The following is a 23,511-nucleotide window of genomic DNA, read 5'->3' on the forward strand; positions in this document are numbered from 1 at the left end:
AGCACCATCTAAGTCTCAATCCCACTGACCTGAAGTGTTGGTAGAAGTAGTTTGTAAAAATAAAGTGACAACTTATCAATTAAGTTTATATATAGTACTTACAAACTTTATTAGAAATTTCTTCCCTTGAAATACCAAGAGTTAAATATTATGAAGTATAATAATTGAAATCGGTGAGTTTTGTAGACTGATTTTTTTTCTAATGCACTTATTGGATCAAGATTCTATTTATAGGACATTTAAGGCAGGGCAGACACGTACTCATCACTGAAGATGAAGAATCACCGTTTTTAATTCTTTCACATCCAGAGTTCTGGATATGTCCACTTAACCACTGGCAAAAAATCAGATTCCACATTGACAGAAAAAAAAAAAAAAAAATCAAGAAAAGACCTGTTCGTTTGGTTTTTTTTGTCTGCTGCTCCACTTGCTTGGATGAAGCTTCTCACAAATAATAGCAAATGCAAAGGCATTATGCTTTAACATAGTGATCCAGCCTGAAGTTTAGAATGGCAAAATTACCTCAAACATTCAGGTCAGTTATATGCTTACACTGCAGCACAGTTCCTGTAAAACTTCATTGTAGGAGCTTACAGCATCATGTCAGAAGTTCATTGGACAGTTTTGATCAGGTTTACATTCCATTATAGGCTGGTCCTCCTCCACCTTCAGGTACTACCCAGTTAATATTCTGGCTCGGGTCTTTAATATCACATGTTTTGCAGTGGACACAGTTCTGGGCATTTATTTGAAGCCGTGACCCTTCTCCTGTTTCCAGAGGAACAAACTCATAAACTCCTGTGAAGACAAGAGCAATGTCACTATTTGGGTCAGTTACTCAAGACCTTAAAATCCAAAAATTAAAAAAAGGACATAATACAAGTTCTATGCTCATAACTCACAAGTTCTTGCACTCTTCAAAAGTAATTAAATAAGGGCTGTGATTTTACAGTATGGGGACTTAAATGTTCAGTTGATACTTCCTGTGTAGTTGCACCGATTGTCTAGTCACAAAAGTTCTTAGGGAAAAGGGTGAGGCCGTAGTGAGGGGAAAAAAATGTTTTAACGTACAATTCATTTTACATACCTGCAGGACAGAATCTTTGTTCTGGTCCATCAAATATTGCTAAATTCTTATTCACAGGGATGCTGTCATCCTTTAATGTCAAATGAGGAGGCTGATCATGTTCATGATTTGTACCACTTAGAGCCACAGAAGATAGGAGATCAAAACTGATTTTTCCATCAGGCTTTGGATATTCAATAGGTGTGCAGTCTTTGGCTGGTTTTAGCTGAGCAAAGTCTGCCCCTGAAATTTTGAATGACATAAGTCAATGTATTGGTGTTTAGGTCAAGTAATTTGTAGGTATTCAAATTAAATTTTAAATGGGACACTTTAGCAATGTGTGGAATGTGTGTCCTAATAACTGAAAGTGAGAACAAAAAAAATACTACCCCTACCCCTCAGTCCAATTACATTAGGGCAGTGATCCAGACACAAATACACTTATCAAGTAACCACTCTGGCCTTGGTTTGTGTATTTGAAAGATCTCCCATGTAAGAACTAACCAGTCTATTGCTAGATTTAATATTAAAAGGCCAGAGAACAGATACAAAACATACAGCAGAATCTGCTGAAGGAAAGTTACCTGGATGTTTTAACGTCCATGGCTCCATTCCTCTCAGTATCCAGTAAAATATGCCTGTGTAAATCATTCCTCCATATACACCCAACACTCCATGGCAGGAAGGCCGGATATTCCTAACAGAATAAATTTCTTTCCATACCCAGGATTTCTTTAAATTCTCTTCATATTCTGGCACATTAAGTCCTAAAAACAGAAATGAGTATTTAAAGGGAAGATTGTACTCAAAACTGGTTGCAAATTGAAAAGTAATGGTCAATACTGTATTAATTTACAGTGCTCAAGCATTGATTTATAAAATAAAAACTCAGTTTTTATAGCTGTTTCATAAGAGTATATCTAAATTTACCTGGCTTTTAGTTCCACTGAAAAAAGTGACGTAAAAGTAACCAAGATGCCACACATCTAAAAACTGCTATTGAGGGCTCTCTTCTGAAAAAGTTCTTCCTATGCATTTGTAAAGTTGAATTTAATTCCAGTAAACAGATATCCTTCCTTTATTTACAGAGGAAAACAAGTACTATTGAAGTCTCTTGTGGAAAAAAAAATCCTGAAAACCCTATACATACCATTTAAAAAACTCTGTTGCTTGATGACTGGAGAAGAAATTTAGAATGGGAAGCTAGGAATATACAAAATTACCATGCTTCCACACCATACAGGAGGATCTACTTTCAAGACAGTCAGTGGCAGATACCTAAAAAGGCTTGTGACACATGCAGGTCGTTTAGACTAAATGATGCTGTTTCTGCCCATGCAGTCTGAATACAGAGAAATGTTAAGCCTTGCCCAACTGTCTCTCTCAAAATCATTTTGCCTTTGAAATGTAAAAATGAAGACAAATGTTGACATCCTTAGAAGGCACCAGTACTGTAAAATCTTGACTCTGTTGGGTAGGAAGCATTATCTGAAATAGCTTTTTTGCTACCTAGGCCTAAACTTTTCCCCTTAACCTTTAAAACCTGAGAACCATAGCATTCTAACTTCTAGAGCAGGGGTGTCCAACCTTTCTGAATGTGGGGCTGGATCACAAACTTTTTATCACCCAGTCAGCCGGCAAGCCATATTCAAAGACCTCACAGGAAGTGACATGACATCAGGAAGTGATGTCACGTGACCTTTGACACCAGTGAAGTTGCAGGAAGTGATAACGAAACGGGTCTGCTCTGCAAGGGAACTTACCCCGTGCCTCCGTCCGCCCCGGCCCCGAGATGCCCCCAGCTCCACACGGGAACTTACCCTGTGCCTCCAGCCGGCCCCGAGGCGCCCCCAGCCAGCTCTGCGCAGGAACTTACCTTGTACCTCCGTCCACCATGCATGCTGGCAGGGCGCGGGCCATGCTGCAGCTCCCCTGGCCACATGCTGGGGTCAAGGGGTAGAGCCCGTCCCCAGCTCGTCCGATCAGGTGTGGCTAGGGAAGCCCCTCTCCGCGCAGCCCTCAGGGCAGCTGCGGCAAGAGCCGGCTCACTGATGAGCCAGGCCCCACAGGGGAAAGCAGCTCCCCTCCCCTCACTGCTGGCTGGGGCCCACGGGCCAGCCCTGCCCACCTCGCTGCTGCGGATCTGCACTCCACCGCTGTCGCTCCACCAGCGCCGCCACCGTGGCTCCGTGCTCCACCACCGCCAGGGCTCCATGCTCTGCCAGCGCTGCCACGGGCCAGATAAAATTGCATGGCGGCCCGCGGGCCATATGTTGGACAAGCCTGTTCTAGAGCTTATGCAAAATAAATGCGCTGATATCTAGAACTCCATCCTCTTACAGTACTGTATTTACTTGAATCCAAGACAAGGTGTTTTTTCCTCCCTCATTAACATGGGGACAAAAAGCACCCCATCTTGGGTTTAAGTGGGGCAGGAGCACAGGCAACTGCTGTGGCTTCAGCTCCAACCCAGGCTGGTAATTGAAACCGCTACCCGTCCCACCCTGCTGGAAATACTGCTGCATGGCCAGGTGAGGACTGGAGCTGCCAAGTGCTCCAGATTGGAGCCGGGCTGGAAGGTAAGTTGCAGTGGGGAAAGAGGAGGGGGTAGTTGGGAGGCAGGGCAGGTGCCAGGGGGCAAAGGGAATAGCATCACAGGGAGGCAGGAGGAGAAGGGAGACAGGCAGCAAGGGGGAAGGGTCAGGCTACTTGACTGCCCTACCACCTGGCCCCCTACCGCTACTTGCCTGGCTGTAGCTGGGGAGGATGAATTTAAGATGTTGCTCCAATAGTTAAACTCTACATGTTGAACCTTACAACAAAATTTATAAATGTACCATGTATGCAATCTAATTGCTGAGGGGTTGTCTTGCATTCATTGTTGTCTTGGATATGGAAAATACAGTATATTATGCTGCTTTAAAATGTAATTCTGTTGTAACAGATTGATTTTAAAGGCAGACCTGAGAAACAGCATCAGAAGAAGCTCCTGGAGCAACATTCATTCCAATTATCAATACTGTATCAGAATGGATATTGAAATAAATAAAGTAAAGGCCTGCCTACTCTAAAAGATGCACCACTTTACAGCACACTGTACTGCCACACTTAAAAGCCTGTAACAAAACAACTTTTTATTTCCTAAGTACACAAGAAAAACAGTTTTGTAATGAAGCTGAAGGACGTAATTTTCCAATCCTTTCCACAATGGGAACAGATCTAACTACCATAAAGGAACAGTATATTAGCATGATGGCTTTTTACTGCAGATCGCTTCTAAGTATGCTAGCTAGAAGCTGAACAATCCAACTGCTAAGGATACTACAAGACTATCTTGCACCGTGCCTGTAGTTATAAAATATTAGCATACATTTTTAAATGGTTATAACAACTTGGAGTTTTAGGGAATAGCAACATTACAAAGTTTAGGCTTCCAAACATCACAAAAGGCTAAAAGATTATAGGACCAGATCAAGTTCTGACACTATCTATCTGTGACTTCTCCAGACTCACGGTGACAACTACCAGAGAGAACAATTTATGCATAAACAAAGCCACACAATAGTACAACGCTACCAATGTAGGGCACCTATTGCAGGATGTGTTTGCTATTTTATATAAAGCAACATAAGCTGCACATGACAAATAATGGGATGCATACAGGATATTACTGCAATGAAAGGACTGTGTAAGGCAGTGATTCTTACCCAGGGTGCCACTGCTGTAAGGTTAAGTTTCAGTGGAACAGAAGTGTAATAATCTGACAACTTAACATTGAATAGCACATTACATTTTTTAAATCGCATTGTATGATTTTATTTGCATTTCCTTCAGCTGGAACAATGACAGATGGCAGCCTTTCACTGTCTGCACTAATGCAGTAATACTGTTCGAGCTGCAAGCAAAGACACTCATCTGCTGCTACCTAAATATTTTTTAAAAATTGTGAAAGTCAACCTTAAAAGATTTTTCTTTAAAAACATGGACAGTAAATTTAGACTTAAAACCCATAATGCCCCTTTATGTCAAAGCACACTGCATTCTCCACTACAGTGCAAGGACCAGATCTATTCACTGTAACCAAACACAAGACATTCTGACTTGCAGAAAAAAACCCAAATGTATTAATTTTGTCTTGAACCATCACAGTAATGGTGATTTATTATTTTTTCAAGCAGCTCCTTCATATTCAGACAATTAATGCAGATGGTTTCAATGCAATTAATGCAGATAGTTTCAATTGTATATGCTGGTCCAGGGGTCGGCAGGCCTGAAGAACCTTGGGCTCGAGCCTGCAGATGCAAGGCTTTGGTGGCTGAAGCCCCTGCTGTCAGAATGACCAGTCATGGAAGCAGGATCCTACTGCTGACCTACCTGCCTTTGACCTGAGGTGGGTCATTCCAGTCCCGCAGCCAGAAAAGTTTTCCCTGTGCTAGCCAATTACAAATCTAAAGTATGGCAATCTTACCTGTTGTCTTTCCTTGGACGTTTTCATTAGTTAATTGGTTGAAAATAGCTTCTGAAGCCAGCATGCCACTTTTCATTGCAGTATGTGTACCTTTGATTTTAGGAACATTCATAAAACCAGGACTGCAACCAATCAGTAATCCACCAGGGAAGGTGAGTTTGGGTATAGACTGAAGAGAAAAACATGTACTGAGATGAATATCTGCATTTTCTTAAAGTAACCAAATTAATGAAAATCAAATTTGGCACATGACCAGAAATGCTATGTGTAATATCACACTTAGCTCATGCACTACCTAAAAGATTAGGTAGAGCAGTTCTACTTAAGTCATGGTCTTCTGGCAGTGAGCGAATGAAAGATCAGATACTGTGGAATGTCAGTCCTTTCTAGTTCTTCTGATCTCCAATTTAGTAAGTTAACATTTATTTTAAAAATAGAAAAGCATGCTTTCTCCCATAGTCAGTGTATCCATCTTAAAAGAATCACACAATCATAGAAAAGGAGGGCTTGAAAGGGCCTCAGGAAGTCATCTAGTCCAACCACCTGCTCAAGGCAGGATCACCCCCTTCCAAAATACCCTATACACTTTTTTTTGTCTAGCCTATTCTTAAAAGTACACAAAGGACCCTGTTGCAAATGAGGACACATTGCCCCAAAACACCAAAACCCTACACTACCACAGGTAGAGAAGGGGAATGATGTCAATGTCCTGCTGCTGCAAGGATAGGAAGCATTTGTTAATACATTTGAGAGATCCAAAGAAGACTGCTCCCCACTACAGAATAAGGCAAATCATGCGACGGTGTGCATGCTGATCTCACTGTGGAATAAAACTTCTTGATTCTTCTCTCTGTTTAGTGTTCAGTTCTACATCCTCTCAGTTGACAAACAGACTTTGTATACACTATACAATTTGGCATAAAATCCCAATTCCTCTACAGGAAGAAAAAAAAAAAAAAAACTTACTTGGAGACTAACAACCAAACAGTTTGTGAACAAACTGTCCCTCTAGTCCCTTTCTCTGAGAAGCCTGACACCGTCTACCAGGGTAAATTCTGAAAATGTTTGCATGTAGAAAATGATGTCTCTGTAGCTACAAACTGAAAATAATCAGGTGATTCAGATATGTCCTAAACAGCCAGAGACATGCCCCCCACACTAATAAGTATATCTTACTATATTGTAGAAATCTCTTTGAAGTTATTTCTTACTACTTCTGAATAGGACTAGGTCAATAGTGTGGTTTTAACTGACCCAAAATCAGTTGGTGAAGTTGGCAAACACTTTTAAGGTTAACCAAAAAATTTCAGGACTTAGGCACAGACGGTGGTGGTAACCCTTTTATATCCCATAACTAACTGGTTAGGGCACTCACCTAGGATGCAGCAGACCCAGGGTTAAAACCCTTCCCTGCCTGATTCACAGCAGGGATTTGAACTGCATGTCTCAGGAGAGTACCCTAACTATAAAGGTTGTAGTATATTGTCTCAATCCTTTCCTGCTGAAAATTCCATTTCAAATAAAACATTTAAATAGACATGGAAACAGGAACCAATCCCAGATAATCCCATCTCACAGGTAAATGCCCTAACCACTGTACTGTAGAGTCACTTTCACTCAATGAAACATTTAAGTATTTATAATGATGTGAACAGCTTTAACAGGAGCCCCCACCTTGGCATATTTTATAAGTAAAACTTGACTTCTGACATAATTTTTAGTAAATTACATGACAGAGGAAGCAGCAGGGAAAGGGAGAAGCAATATTCATGAAATGCATACTAAGCATGCTTGCTGTAGGCTTATGCCATTATACTTTGGGTGCCTGAATTATTAAAGTTGCCAAGTCAAACAGCTGTTTGTATACAATATATTAAATGCTCAAAAGAGGAAAGCACTTAAGGGCCATAACTTGTCCCCCAAGTAACAGCACCACCATAGTGAAAGATAGAAATATCTGTCAATTAGTTATTCTAAAGCTAATTAAAAAGATAAAAGTATCAGAGTATTTGGCCATTTTGTGCATCTTTCTACATGAGGCAATCATCTTCACCAAATGAAAGGGAAACTAAGAGCTTACAGTGCTATTATGGCTCCATTGTGACAACTGATCAAGGACTTCTACAATTATTGTCAAGACAACTATTTTAGAAATCTCTATTTCTACTACTAGGACCATATTTTGCTTCCAGCCAATTCAATGAGATGTTCTTAAACCCAAGAAGCACATCTTTAAAAGATATGAGCTTTCTAGAGTGCATCTCTTTAAAATTTCTGGTCAACCAGGAGATACAGGAAAGTAAACTCCATTTAATGTAGGTACAAAGCACATTAAATAAAAGAAGTCAAGCTCGGCCACAGCAAATATGCAAGGTTTCTTACATTACGAAAAACTCAGAGGAAAGCCAGGCTCATGAGCTGGAAATTTTAACTGTATTCTTGCTGAGCTGTGGAGAATGTCCACAGGGGCTAAAAGAAACAGCCTTAATTCTTTCATCTGTATTTCTCTGGAACTCATTCACATAAACTGGTAGAGACCAAGGGAAAAAGAGTACATCTACCCGCTGCCTGTTAGCAATATGTTCATTACTGACTATTGTAATACCTTTGCTGTTTTGCACAATTCTGCTGCAACAGAGACAAGAGAGATCTGGCCATATGCTCAGTCTAATAAACAGTGTGCAGTTTCCCAAGTAGTGGCGATCAGCTTATTGTAGAACATCCAATGAGATTTGCTAGACCCAAAAGACTTTTCTTCTTCTGATCTGTAGTTACTTCTGTCTTTATCTAACCTTCCATAATAAGCCAATGGAGACTTGCCAGTAGACAAACTGGAATTAGTATAACTAGCACTGTGGCCCAAGAAAATTCAAGGTAAATAGTCTAATAAAGTTACAAAATACTTACCTGGAAACCACCTTCATTCAAAGCCCTTGCACCATATGCAATCCTTTTTCCACCCTCCAAAGTAGGCTCCACACTGGGATGGTGCTTCCACCTCTGGAACTCTCTAAAGGGGTTCAAGTAGGGATTTTGATAATCTAAGCCAATCTATACACAAAACAGGTAAACATGATGTTAGAAACATTAAATATGAATAAATCAACAAAAGAGATGATAGTTTTATATTGCTGCTATAAAGTGTCTTAATGTTAATAAGGCATGATGAGCCCATTTCATATCATACCAGTTTCAGGCTCTTTTAAAACTAAAGATAAATGCAGTAGCCAAGCTATGTTTCATTTATGCTACAATTAGAGCCAAGTCTGAAGATTTTGCTACCACAAAGTTGTGCCCGGTCCTAGTCAAAATATTTACAACTTGGTTAAGATACTTTCCACACTACCCAGCTCCTGTTCCCACAGGAAATAAAGCAATGCAACTGCATTAATCGTGGTTTGTCCTGTGCTGTGTGGTTGAGGCATTATAATTTCCAAATCATATTTCAAAATGTTGAATGTAGAACAGAAATATGGGCTACTCTTATCCCCAGGGCGCTCTCCCATGGTCTTCTCACCAATACTTGTAAGCACTGTTTTACATGACTTAGAACTGAGTCAATTAACATTTCCAAATAGATGAAGCATCAGTATAAGGCATCAGGGAAAAATGCTATAAAGACAGATAATGAACACAGACTATGCCAGCTGCCTAAATGCCTAGTTCATATTTTACATCCATTCAAAAGCATGAACATAGGCACATCCTTCTAGATATGGCCAAATTCCAGCTTTGATAGACTACGAATCAGAAAATTATGATTCGAAGGGACCTCAGGAGGTCATCTATTCTAAACCTCTGCTCAAAAGCAAGACCATCCCCAATTATATCATCCCAGCCAAGGATTTGTCTAGCCACTTCTTAAAAACCTTCAAAGATGGAGATTCCACAACCTCTCTGGGTAATGTGTTCCAGTGCTTTACTATCCTTCTAGTAAGAAACTCTGTCCTTATATCTAACCTAAACTTCCCTTGCTGCATCTTGAGACCATAGCTCCTTGTTCTGTCACCACTGAAAACACTCTACCTCCATCCACTTTGGAACCACCCTTCAGGTAGTTGAAGGCTGCTAATAAATCCCCCTCTCTCAGTCTTCTCTTCTCTAAACTAAATAAGCCCAGTTCCCTCAGCCTCTTCTCACAAATCATATGCCCCAGCCCCCTAAACACTTTCGTTGCCCCCCTGCTGGACTCTCTCCAGTCTGTCCACATCCCTTCTGTAGTGGGGGGCCCAAAATTGGACACAGCACTCCAGATGTGGCCTCACCAGTGCCAAATACAGGGAAATACTCACTTCCCTCAATCTTCTGGCAATGCTCCTACGAATGCAGCCCAGCATGCCATTTGTCTTCTTTGCAACAAGGACATACTGTTGGCTCATAATCAGCTTATCCACTGTAATCCCTCTTCTGCAAAGATGCTGCTTAGCCATTCAGTTCCCAGCCTGTACCGGTGCATGGGATTATTCTGTCTTAAATGCAGGATTTGCACTTTTCCTTATTGAACCTCATGAGATTTCTTTTGGTCCCATCTTCTGATTTGTCTAGGTCCCTCTGAATCCTGGTCCTACCCTTCAGTGTATCTACTACTCCTCCCAGCTTAGTACCATCTTCAAACTTCCCTCCACTCTTCCAGGTCACTGATGAAGATATTAAACAAAAGGAAGCATTTCAGTCACAGAATTATGACGTGCTTGGAATAACAGAGACTTGGTGGGATAGCTCGCATGCCTGGAACACTGCCATGGAAGGGTACAAACTGTTCAAGAAGGACAGGCACAGAAGAGGAGGGAGGAGGGGTTGTACTTTATGAAAAAAAGAGCCATAGATACTGAAACAAGTTACCTAGACAGGTGATGGAATCTCCGTTCTTGGAAGTTTTTAAGGCCGGGCTAGACAAAGCTTTGCCTGGGATGATCTACTTGGGGATCAATGATTATTTCTCCTTCTGCCTATGCAGCGCCTGCTCCTGCCCCAGCCCCAGCCCCAGCCCCAGCCCCTTCTTCACCATGGGGACCTCAATCTACCACCCCCCCCACCAAGAAAAAAATATAAAGAGGTACATGAGCTGAAACTTTGAGACCAAAGGGGTACACTTATTTAAAAAGGTTTAAAACCCCTGCTATAGAGACATTAAGCTAAACCAGAATGACTTAGATCCACTTCTCCTACAGTAACAACAGCATTAGGGATCAAGAATCAAATGGTCTGCTGTTAAGAGAGGCCACATTGAAAGTTAATAAAGAAACAAAAACTGCATATAAATAAACTTTGTATTAGCAGAAAAAATAACTTACCACAAACCCAAGAGCTACTAATGGTTCACCTTCATTTAAATGATAAAGAAAGGATCCTCCATATGTATGTCTGTCCAAGGGCCAGCCTACCGTGTGTTCTACCCTTCCCGGTTTCCACTTCTTTTCATCAACAAGCCACAACTGGAATACAGGTCACCCAGAAACTACTTTACAATGCAAAATACAGTAATAGATTTTTTTTATAATGCAACATAAAACCACAATCCAACTAGATGCAATAGGAATAAAACTGCATACATGTTACTTTCAATTTACTGTGCTACATTATATTATCAAGTAAGGAAAGCAATACAAACGCCCTCCCAGCATATTTCTAAGTGGCATTTCAATTACTATCCTTCCTTGAAACGCCACACATCAGCAAATTACACAAGTTGTTTCTTAATATTTTAAGCATGATAGATAAAGCTGGTGACAATCCCTAACATTTGCTGTTAATCACAGAAGATCCTGTGTTTTACATGTGTGATTTTAAATAACTTTTCTTAATGAATTCAAAAAGAGTAACATGTGCTTAATATTGACTTTTAAAAAAACCCCCAAGCATTATTTTTGTTAATTAATAATGATAATTCCTTTTAATAACTTCCTCAATTAGGACTTTAAGTAGGATACTATAATCAGCCTCCCTGAGCATCCCAGAAACATTATGGTTCACATTCTGTTTCCATTATACTACAGTGCTTGAAATGTTGTAGTAAAGAAATGCTGTTGTAAATGTTCCCATAAATTTCATAGCCTCAAATACCATAATCTGAACTACATTTTACAGCTTTTTTGTAATTTGGAGTAAAAATTTAAATATAGAGAACAAAGTAATATATTCTGAACCTCTGAATATGCTTTTCTTTGCTTTAATCCAAACCATTACTTTACATGAGTAATACATGGCACTTCATAAAACACAAAATATGTTTCTACATATACACACACTATTTCTACAAATTAAATAAAATGCCTGGGCTAGACGCCTTTAGAATTGTTGCTGGACCCCAAGGGTAACTGGCATAATTCTGAAACATAATTGAAGACAATTGAAGACCATTCTCAGCTATCATTCCAATACACTAGGGCACAACATAACTCATGGCACTAATTTCACAGAACAATTGCATACAGAATAAGAATTGGGGTGTAGCAGACAGCCATACCTGGATAACTTTCCAATGTGGCTATGCCTTGGGTCTCCCTTATGCAGTGACAGAGTCAGTTAGGCTTAAGGCTAGAAGTGGCTAAGAGTTAAAACAGTGAATTAAGGTTTTGGGGGGTTTGGGGTTGTTTTGGGGTTTGGGGGAGGGGGCATATAGTGATACAGCCAATGTGGTTTCAGAAGACTGTACTGTACTGTAACCAGAAAAAAGGGAGGGACAGTAAATTCTAGTTATAAAGTTCGAAGAAAACACAACGGCAACAGAAAGCAAATGGATTGACAGCATTAAAAAAAAAAAGAGAGAGAAAGTAGTTGTGCACTGGCAGGAAAAAGGCATTACAACTTAACTAGCCTTTTCCATCTCATTCTATAATACCAAAGGTTTAACAGTGCGAGACTAATTCCCATGTTTTGTCAAAATTCACTGTCCTCTTTACTTATACAAACTATTTAATATATGTGCACACACGTACACATACAAACAAAATAAGTATACATGTACAGATATACCCACACCCAAATGAAAACAGTTCAACTGACCGGAATTATTTAAGCTTACAAAGACTGAGTTAAAATTAGTTAGGGATACCTCCTTCAGTCCAATACCGTAGCTCTGGATTTGGCACTTCTCCCTTAGATTGAATCTGTTGTACAACTGTTTGGCGAGATGTCCATGACAACCTTCTGCAAAGATTGTAATTTTGGCATGCAATTCCAAACCCCTTTCAAAGATAGCCTGTAAAAGCAGAATATTCAACAATCACCAAATGGATTTGAAAATATAGAGGAGATTGAATCTGAACCTCTAAGTGCAACACAGAACTTGGACCTAAAAGAGGGGGCAGTATAATGCAATGCCTTAATAACACCTTGCATCTTCCTGATTCTGGGGCATGTTGGGAACAATCCTAATCAAAACAGTTCCCCTGGGTTGTGCAAAGCTTAAGTACCACAACAGACTGTGACTGTACTTTAAAATGCTCTCCTCACCTCCACAAATGCTCCCTGTATGCCAGGCCTTGGGAGGTGCTCCCTGAAAGACCGCCTTCCACAAATCTTTTACCAGATAAACTTTCACCAGCTAAAAAGGGGATCTTTGGGTCCATTTATATCACACTGGCATTTTTAATCTCTCATGAAGTGTAGCCAGAACGGGGTAGAGGATATTACTCTCTAACTTTCAAAATTTAAGATTTATTTAAAAAGTTGCCATCCTGGACAACATGCCATTTGGATAACGGCCCTTAATCGTATGTTATTTTGTCCACGTTGTCAGGATTTTGCATGCATCGTGTAAGAAAACATTTTGAATAAATTACTCAGTTATGAGCAAATACTCCTCCAACACATATATATGACTTGAAATAGATTCAAATCCCACTCAAGGGTTTCCTGTGCATGCCAAGAAAAAGATAAACAATAGAAAATTAGTTTTCTTGCACATTTAAATAAACTACCAGATCTTAATGAAATTGGATGTTAGCAACAACTTCGCCAAAAAAAGATCCAAAACAAGTGCATCTTTCTTTTAGATATAATTGTTTTATATTAAAACAATAAAGAAGTTATAATATCTTGTTTGTAAATATACAGTGAGAATAATTAAAAGAAAAGCTGTATTTTTAACAAAACTTGTCTCGGAGATGATTAGTAACTCTTCTGGCATTTTTCTTACATAAACACGTCCCAGTTAAGCACAGAAAAGTTTTACTGAAATTTTTAATTTGATGTAGACAAATACTTATTATATAAAGGTGTCTCACATGCTCCTGGAAAAGGTGCCTCCTGTGCATGTATGTGTGCACGTAGGCCTCTAGGGCAGTGGTTCTCAACCTTTTTAGCTTGGAGCACCCCTCACTTTTGCAATTTGAGAGGCACCCAGCTTCAACAACTCATTTATATATTACAGTGCTTACTTCCTTGCAGAGGGGTCTGGCAGTGAGGGTGGGGAATTTGCCAGAGTGACAAGCTTGATCCTGCTCTTATCTGCTTATCTCTTTACACTTCAGTTATCTCCTCACACCTCATAGCATCCTTCAAAGGATCTGGCAGCACCCCTGGGTGCCACAAAACCTTGGTTGAGAATCACTGCTCTACTTTGTATCAGCTATGTGTTAGTCTTAAGTTACTTCCTAGGTTGTATTCTGCATTCTATTAGTTAAATAGACCATACAGGTGCCCCTTTAACCTACTGGGGATGAACAGTCTGGGCACAGCAGCAGACCCTTCTGCCTGCTCTATGACTGACTGCTCTTTGTTATACTGTATATTATTATACAGATTGCGGACCTTAGATCCAACATTAGTTACATAATGCGACAAGAATGTAATGTTGAGCACTAAGTTCATATCACTGACAAGCATGGTAATTATGCAGGGAGTTGGTACTGAGAAGAGAGCTCAGGCTACAACCACTACCTCCTTGCTGGGTCCCTCCAGCAGAAGGTGAGGTTCCTTCATTTACTCAGCTGTGAGCTGTAGCCTGATGGTGTACTAAAAACAGGACCATTGTTGTACAGCATTGTTCAAATAAAGGTTTGGTTAAGTCTGGCCCTCAGGAGTTTTTCTTTATCCATCTGCTCCTCTTATTCCCTCTGGGGGAGGGCCAAAGGGGGAGATGCTAATGTACAGAGAAAATTGACTAATTCATAGTAAAAATATTTGCTATTTTGATACACAGACTTAAACCAGTGTAAGCCACTCTACTCTAATAACAGCTGTCCCGCAGAAGCAACAAGCAACTCACAGGGACATGTTATACTGCACCTGTGTGTGTCTATTTGCTGTAAACAGCTACACTGGTAGACAGTTCATACCACAGTAGCAGTCTGCATGATACGAACTGCCATCTAGTGTTCAGGGCTTGCAATAGCATTGCTGCAGACCACTGGCTTTGGAGCAGGTCATGTGCCCACTCATAACTACAGGGAAAAATAAGGGGCGCAAGTACTTCATAAGAATGGCAATATGTCTTTTAGTGTGTGCGCGCACATGTGAGTGCATGCGTGCGTGCGTACTTGCAGCTAGCATCCTTCTGCTTTCTGTAGAAGAATTAATGCTTATTGTATTGTATACTTTATCATTGCCCCTTCTTTTTATTCATTTGTACTGTAGTAGTGAATCAGGACTACAACAATTCTTAAAACAAGGATGAGAACTTACATCTTCCCACTCCAAGCAAATGCCCTGAACTTTAGGCTTAAAAAAAAACCAAACAAAAAACAAAAAAAACAAAAAAATCACAAGCACTGCTGTTTGCTTCATTTTCCAATGAATCTTGGCATCTTTTATGGACAGTGAAACAGCTTCAATAGAAGGATGGGATGATGTCACTCCACAGGACACAGGGCTCTCCAGAGGTAGATTAGGGTTTGAACCCTCTCAAGGAGAAGAAGGAATTCCATATCCTGGGCAAGTGCTCTAATCAGTGTAAAAGGCCACCACTATTTTCCCCTCCTCCTTCACTGATACTGTTTTTAGAACAAAACTATGACCCTTGCCTAGTTTTGAAAGAAATATAAGGGGTGTGTCCATAACCTGGAATCATAAGTAGAGGAGCTTCCTTCCAGCCTTGTGCAAGATTAAGCTCCAAAAAAGTGGTAGGATTTAATCTTTCCTTGGCATTTCTCATTGGCTTGTTCTAGGCAACTCTTCACTCAGTGTAAGAACAGTTTTGACTCTCTCCAGACTGTACTTATTTGTGGATTCCACCTGGGAGGCCAGGCACTTAAAATTAAGAAACATTACACTCAAAGTCAAATTTTACAACTATCCTAAAGTATACTGCCAAAGTTCACCCCTCCCCCTGGTCCCACCCAAAAACAGGAATGATTTAGGGGTTTATAGCATCTCCTAAAGAGACATCTGTTCCAAGTTTGGTTTGGTTAACCTGTGGCCTCTTTGATGCGCGGCCTCTTTGAAAACCCAATAAACAAACTGTATTTATGTCATTTTTATCACCATATGGATTATGTTAATATTGTCTGTATGTATCTTCACAATTTGGGGTCAGAGCCTAACCAAAAGTTACAGCCAAGCCTCAAGTTACAAGTTGTTTACGTGTCAAAAGAACTGAGGAATGCCTACCCAAGGAAAAGAGAGAGGGCACACTGCTAAGTATTGCTGACCAATTGTTTTCCTAAAAAAAAAAAGGAGCAATGGCCATTCTCAGACACAGGGCAGAAATGGCTATTGTAAGATGGGCGGCCAAGACACTGGAGTATGGTTGCTCCAACCCAACAATAAGAAATAAATCTCAGGGAGATGGGCCATTAACTATGGGAATTCCAGATGCCTCAGGAAGAAAAGAAGTTTCTGAAGGATTTTCACACTTAGCAAATAAACCAATTGGGGGGGGGGGGGGGGGGGGCTGTGGTAGGTGCATGACTTGGAGATGTTAGGACAGGGGTGGGCAAAATGCAGCCCACAGGCCAGATGTGGCCTGCCAGGCCATTCTAGCCAACCCATGAGGCCCCTAAAAATTTAGAAAATTAATATCTATCTGCCCTTGGCTGCCTGTAATATGACCCTCGATGGCTTGCCAAAACTCAATAAGCGGCCCTCCACCTGAAATATTGCCTGCCCCTGAATTAGGAACTACCTGTGAGATAGTTATGGTTTTTGGATTATCCCTTGGAGTGACTCCAGGTCCCCAGCAGTCAGGACTAATAGAGTCAGCAGTTTTTAATTTTAAACGCCTGGCCTCCAAAGTGGTAGGACCCTCTGAAAGACTAATTTGTTGCCAGATGAGAGGGTGAGAAATTTTACTTGTCTTTTTGTTCCGTCTTCAAATGATGTGGCCCACTTTTCATGTTCAGTTCTTTTTTTTTATGTAAGAAATCTTTTTGCTGCTTTGTTACCTTACTAATTGTGATAAAGCTTGATCTCAGGGAAAGTGGTATTCTAGGCTAACCTCTCCTATGGAGGTACAGGGATGTAGAATTGTTTCATGACCCAAGGCAAAAATCACCTGGAGCTGGCAAAAGAATCCTTCATGGAAGAGAACCTTTAAAATGTTTGAGCAAGAACGATTTTAATGAGGCAGATCTGTTATACACATGCCATAAAACAGACGTACAGATTCATCCAAAATGCATCCATGGAAAGAGGGTGGAATGGTTAGCAAAGGATGATAAAATTAACTGCAACTATGGTAGAAGACAGCAATCCTATAAAAGAACAGTGTTCTGTGTTTTATTAGTTACAGCTAGAAAGACCTCTCTTCAACCCTCACCTTTATGCATGGGCATAACTGGGAATTTCAGCTCTGTGTTAGGTAGCAGAGTAGGAGAGAGTCTTAACTCCTGGCTGCTGCTGCACGGGCTCCCCACATACCAGCAGCTGTTCTTGCTGCCGTTGCTGAGCAAATTTCCCCTCTGGTGCAATGCTTTCCCACCTATAATTATTATTCTGCTTTGTCCATGCTTCCCTTTCTTCCTTGGCTTCTTTTCTTTTCCTCCAGGCTCTACCCATGTCAAATGACACTCAAAGTTACACACTCAAAGTAACTCCTCCTTAAATAATCCATCCTTCTGCAAAGGTTTTTGCTGACAATGCCAGAATAGAACTTCCTCTACCCTGAGACTGGAGCTTCATCCTGTGGCCATGAAGGACTGTTTGCACATATTTTAGATTTAAACTTGAGGCAGAGACTAGAATTTAAGTGTATGTAGTACCAAGCATAAAGACAGCACTAAAGTGATTTAGGCAGCAACTACAGATTTGAAGGTTTGTTACAAAGAGATGAGTACTCACTTTAGGTGCTCCATCCTTTTGAATGCCTACATCATTTGTCGCAATCCCTTTCACACTTCCATCTTCATGGAAGAGAACCTTTAAAATGTTTGAGTAAGAACGATTTTAATGATTTATTTTCATTGCATTTCTAAAATTATATCCAAGTACAGAATACTCAGAATTAAAAAAAACCAACAACATGAGCGGTCTATGGACACAATCTTGAAAACTAACGAATTATTCATTAACTTAAAAGGCAAGTACTTTGAATGTAAGATGACCCCTCTATAATTAGGTTCTATACATAGAAAACGGTACATTTGTTATAATCTTCCATGTATAAAATCTAATTAGTGGAAGGTGATCTCAAATTTGTCCCCATCACTGCTATGGCAGGAAAAGCAGCAGTGGGAGGGCAAGGGGCTAGACTCCTACCCCTTGCTCCACCCCCATACCTGCCCCTCCGTGCCTGTGCCTGCTCCCTTGCATTCCATGCCTGTGCCTGACTCTCCCCCTCCCTGCCCACTCCCCCACTCCCTTACTTTCTGCTGCAGCTCTGCTCCTCTAGGGAAGCCAACAGCAACACAGCCCCAACCCATCCCTGGCCCAGCCTGCCTCCCCCACCCCTGCTCCCTCCTGTAGTCTGCTCCCCACCTGCTCCATGCCTACCCCTCCATTCCCTGCCTCCCTCCTTACCTTCCACTGCAGTATTGCTACAGCTCTGGGGCATTCAGCAGTAGCGCAGCCCCAGCCCAGCTAGAGAGAGGTGGCAGCAGCTCTCACCTGGGCAGTGTCAGGGCTGGAGCCAGAGCCGAAGGTAAGAGGAGAAGGGGCAGCTGGGGGGAGGGAAGTAGAGGGAGAGGGAGGTAGGTATAGGAACAGAACAGGGTGCACGGGAGTGGAGGAAGGCAGTCTGCAGGTCCCCCTGTGTGAGCCCCGGCTGTGTGCCCCCTCCATTGCCAAACAAGCTATTCCAGCCCAGGGCATGTGGTGGCTCAGCCCTAGCTTCAGCCCAGGGCCAAAGCCAGAGCTGAGCTTCTGCCTGCCCTGGCCTGATATTTGATTCTAAGATGGGACTTTTCTTCCCCTCATGCTGACCGGGAGAAAAAGACCTCATTTTCTGTTCAAGTAAATACAGTATGTCAGTAATTTCCTACGTTACGGCCACAGAATTCAGAATCTGGCAAGCCAATTTCTTAAATACTCCTCTGTAATACAGAGATTGCTACAATACATCAAAAACTGGGCCAAACTCTCTCACTTGCAGAGCTATTCCCATTACCTCAGCTGCTGCATAGCCTGGATATACCTCAACACCCATAGCTTCTGCTTGTTCACACAACCATCTTACAAAATGTCCAAGGCGCACTATGTAATTCCCATGATTAACCATTGGAAGTCCTAGACAAAAAGAGAGAAATATACAACAATATGTCCAGATTCATGGATTAATGGGAATACATATACATAGTGCAAATACTGTGTGAAAGATGTAAAAATTCAAATAAAGATTGGTTTTATCATTCTTAGCTATGATTGCAATAAAGCATATGAGATCTCTGTGCAATATTATGTATTATCATCCATCTATTTATACAGCCCTCATCATTGTAGCTTATTAAAATGTCTATGGACTTGCTCTAACACAACTGACTTTTCAATCCCCATTATATGCAGTTTCTACTTGAAATGCACACTGGAGCACTAGCTATTTTTTATAGCATATTAAAACATAGCCCCATTTCTCATCAAGTGTTCAAGTTTTGTACAAGCCATACCTGGAAGGACTGGCACTGGAATTCTGTAACTCTTTGTTAAAATCCCAAACTTGTCTTCAGTTACAGGAGTATGTAGTGGTGCCTAAAGAAAAAAAAATCAGAGTTATTTCTTGCTGCTAGATGGTAAACAGATGCTATTTCCTTCTTAAAATAATCAATTAAAAATCTAACAGAATAGAAAACAAAGAAGCAGTAGTCTTATACAAAAGATCAATGATGTACACAAGAGGCCACATCTCAGAAAGAGCAACAGGTAAGAGATCAATTCAGCTAATGCTTCTTGGCTAGTGGAACTGACACAGAGCTTTTATAAGCAGTTCCTATCTCAGCGTTTGTTATAGTACCCATCATTATGATAGCCAAGAGATTTTTACACCACGAATCTAAAGGAAACAGATATTTACAATAGGAAAATATTTTCCTTTAATAAATTTTGCTTGATTTTTATTAAGAAATAATATAAATAATGGTTATTATTAAGAAAATCTGGGGTCCACTAAAGAGTTTCTTTTTTTTTTTTTTTCACAAGTTAGGGGTAAGTTATAATAATTTAATGTTCATAAATACCCCTCGCTCCTTCCAGTCTGGGAAAAGCTCTGTCAAAGCACGTGGCTCAAGACAAGCACCGGAAAGCGTATGTGCACCGAGCTGAGCAGCTTTCTCCACCAGACATACACGGACTTCTCTGTCATGCTCAATGGCTAACTGTTTGAGTCGAATAGCTGCAGAAAGTCCTGCGGGGCCTGCTCCAACGATGACAACGTCAGCTTCTTCTGCAAATCTTTCCATGTTCACCGCTTTAATAGAGAAAAATGATATAAGGATCGTATCTATAATTTGTCTCTGTTCTCCCTCTGTCTCTGATCAGTGCAACTTTTACTGTTTTGCTTTGCAATAGAAGATATCAGGTATCACAATAAATTTATGCTGTGCAAGGACAACAATGCAACAGAAAATGAACTAAACACCCAAACACCATTTGCTAACAAACAGGGACTCAATAAAGAACTATACATGCTAGACACCATCACTGGTAACTACTTATCCTTGAGCACTGAAAGTCCAGGTGCCTCGAGCTCAGGAGGTAAAAGAATCATGAAGTGGCTTTTATGTTTCTGCCCTTTCTTCATGACGCTGGGAACAGTAACCCAAGTCTCAGGTATAGCGGACTACACTGGTAGTCACTGGCCTCCCCAGGCTGTTCCAGAAGCAGAGACTGCTAGAACTTAAATACACCCACCTTGTCCAACAATGGCCTAAAACCCACTGAAGTTATTCAAGTTATACAACCAAGTAGCAAAAACTTAATAGTTTAATCATCTTATTTTTTTAAGACTAGCTCATAAGATTTTAATGCAAAATCATAAAAGTACATATCTGACAATAGTAAAATAAAGATCAAATAAATGCTAACTTTTTCTAGTTTGTAACTAAGATGACAAGACATATTTACATATTCACCTCTTTAAAGTCCTATACTTTAATATGATTAGATTTGCTGCATTACAACTGACCAGTTTAAACCACTATGAATACTGTAAACAACCATAATGCATTATCTGAAACATTAGTATTGCTCACAACACAACATATTCTCTTTGTAAAATATATGTTTATGGTTTTAAACTTTAGAAAGCCTGCAAGTAATAAAAAAACTGCTTTCTGATGTAATTTTTCACGTACCTTCCCATCGCTTGTCCTTGTCCCGAGGGTGAATAGTATAGTGTGTGGTTATACGAGGCACAGAAGTAGAAGAAGTCCATCTTGCAACACGCACTGATGACAGGCACTCTTTCTTTATCAACTTTAAAGCACGAAAACAACAATGTGCTGTGCAAAAAACAACAAGATTAACTGACTCGTTTACCTGGCTCAATCACTGATGACAAACAGTCTTCAGCCTGAGATTTTGTTTGTTTGTTTTTTTTAAATCTTACACTGAAAAGAAAAATCCTAATCAAATCAGTTAACCCAGATCCTACTTTGATGCATGTTTTGGAAAAAAAGAGAAGGTTGGAGAGAGATTATTTATTGCAAGAGGCGCTATTCTACCTGTGCATAGCAGCGCTTTCATCCTTGCACTCGTATAATAGTGAGTTAGTGGGGGGTGATCCAATTTAAAATCGGCCCCCCCCAAAATTTAATCATACTTAAAATGAACAAGCAGGAAACCTTTATTTGAAGCATCCATTTTAATTTCACTCTTTAACTGTACTGAAAAACAAAATCCTTGACTAGCGCTATTCTGCTTTTTCTTGCTAACTAGGAAGTTATCTAATTCTATTCCTATTTCAGCAATATGTTACCAGCACTTTAGCTGTATGGGCTGAAATCACAACCCATTAAAATGAACAGGTACAGCATTTTGGAATTATTTTTTTTCAGTTAAATGAAACTAGTTTGTTTAAAGCAGATTGGGGTGGTCACCCTCCAGCCTGAGGGCCAAACACAGCCATAGTATCTGGCCCGTGGGATTCCCCACAGGTTGGGAACATTGGTGGTATGGGAGCGGTGGCAATTAATATGGCTATGTTCCACTGCTCCCAAATTCCCAAATCCCAAGTGTCTGCACTGGGGCCTGGCTAAGCTCCCTTCCCCTGCAGGGCTGGGGGCTGGGTTTGGGTCAAGCTTTCTTCTCTCCTACAGGGCCAGGTTGGGACTGGGATCCAGCTCTGCCACCCTACCCTCTGTGTGGCTGGATGGGACCCCACTATGCCCACCCCAGACACTGGATTGGATCCAGCCGCCAGATCTGGCCCATGGATGAACTGGACACCGAATGCCCAGCCCACTGGTTGAGCACCACTGAACTAGCTCCATAATGTAAAAAAATAAGCAGCAGCAGCAAGCTTATCGACAGCGATATGCATTCCAAACTGATGACACGCAGCACCGTTATCCACAGTTACAGAACCGAAATACATTAGCTTGAGTCCCCACATCCCCAGACCTTCCAGAACAGGGTCACCACTGCTGGGGGGAGGGGGTGGGGTGACATAGCTCCGTGGGGCAGAGAGGGGCCTTGTGGAGCCGGGGGTGGGACAGGGGTGTGCCCACCGCTCTGTGCAACTCCCCTGTTTGCACCTTGCTTTCAGGCACAGATCGAGGGACAAAACTACAACAGGTTTCCTGCTCACACGCCCCTTCCGTTCAAGGGAGCAGGCAACAGGGTCACGACTTCCAAGTCCATGCCTGACCAACGTCAAACTGCCAAACAAATGGTGCTGGGCGTGCCAATGAGACAGCGCCCGCAAAAGACACGAGAGAGCGCCCACAACAGCCTTGGCACCTGCGCTGTGGGGCTTTTTATTTTTGCTTTTGAAAAAATATATATTTCTATATAGATACATACAGAGGGGTGTGCGTGTGTGCGTATACTTTTCCTGGCCGCTTCCCTGAGCAGCTGCCGGCTCCCGCTCTGCCCCTTGCGCTACGTCAGCACCCGCCCCGCCCGCAGGGCGGTGACCTTTGCTCCACTTCTGTGTGTGACTGGGGGGGGGAAGGGAGCTCCGGGCACACCGCCCCCCGGGGCCCCACCGTTACCTTGGCCGGAGGCCTGGCGCAGCGAGGACATGGTGGCCAGACCCCCAACACCCTCGGCTCACGGGCGGAACCAACTGCTCCACTGTCCCGGCCGCCAGCACCCAGCCCCACTGCGCCTGCGCGCTGGGATCCCGACTGGGACCGCTCAACTGCACTCGCCAGAGGCGCGAGGCAGCCCTGGAGAGAACTACGCCTCCCGGCATGCCCCGCAGGACAATGGCTACCTCCCACGCCGGCGCATTGCGCATGCGCCGCTTCCAAGAGAGGGGGTGAAAGGAAATGCAGGAAAAGGAAGGGGAGGAGAGGGGAGTAGGAAGTGATGTCACACGCTCCTGGGGGGTGGTACTTCCGACCGCTGTACTTGTTTTGGGAATCCCGGCACGCAGAGCGGCCGAAAACAACGTCTCCCAGCAGGCCGCGCGGCCGCGAACGATAGCTTGGGGGCGGGGTGCGCG

At 41.8% G+C, this 23,511-nt stretch overlaps 1 protein-coding gene across 1 annotated transcript; it reads right to left on the reverse strand.

Annotated features, from left to right (window-relative positions):
* Positions 1 to 79: 79 nt before the first annotated feature.
* On the reverse strand, positions 80 to 23,176 carry ETFDH (electron transfer flavoprotein dehydrogenase). Its single transcript, XM_006261451.4, has 13 exons — positions 23,057 to 23,176; positions 21,197 to 21,343; positions 20,081 to 20,310; positions 19,514 to 19,595; positions 19,018 to 19,136; positions 17,754 to 17,831; positions 12,589 to 12,735; positions 10,829 to 10,969; positions 8,442 to 8,585; positions 5,535 to 5,703; positions 1,651 to 1,833; positions 1,088 to 1,309; positions 80 to 798 (listed from the first exon to the last, which is right to left on the reverse strand). Exons 1-13 carry the CDS (start codon positions 23,085 to 23,087, stop codon positions 635 to 637), a joined length of 1,857 nt encoding a protein of 618 aa, XP_006261513.2. The 5' UTR covers positions 23,088 to 23,176; the 3' UTR covers positions 80 to 634.
* Between the last annotated feature and the right edge of the window lie 335 nt (positions 23,177 to 23,511).

The sequence above is a fragment of the Alligator mississippiensis genome, chromosome 2 (genome assembly GCF_030867095.1).
Source record: "Alligator mississippiensis isolate rAllMis1 chromosome 2, rAllMis1, whole genome shotgun sequence".
Taxonomy (NCBI): Eukaryota; Metazoa; Chordata; order Crocodylia; family Alligatoridae; genus Alligator; species Alligator mississippiensis.

Bases quoted from the DNA above. Each gene is read 5' to 3' on its own strand.
- ETFDH (XM_006261451.4), bottom strand. From the start codon at position 23,087: ATGTCCTCGCTGCGCCAGGCCTCCGGCCAAG. The intron at 19,137-19,513 runs GTATGGCTTGTA...CTTTTTGTCTAG, and splicing joins TCCAGTGCCAGTCCTTCCAG to GACTTCCAATGGTTAATCAT. The intron at 1,834-5,534 runs GTAAGATTGCCA...TTCTGTTTTTAG, and splicing joins CGTCCAAGGAAAGACAACAG to GACTTAATGTGCCAGAATAT.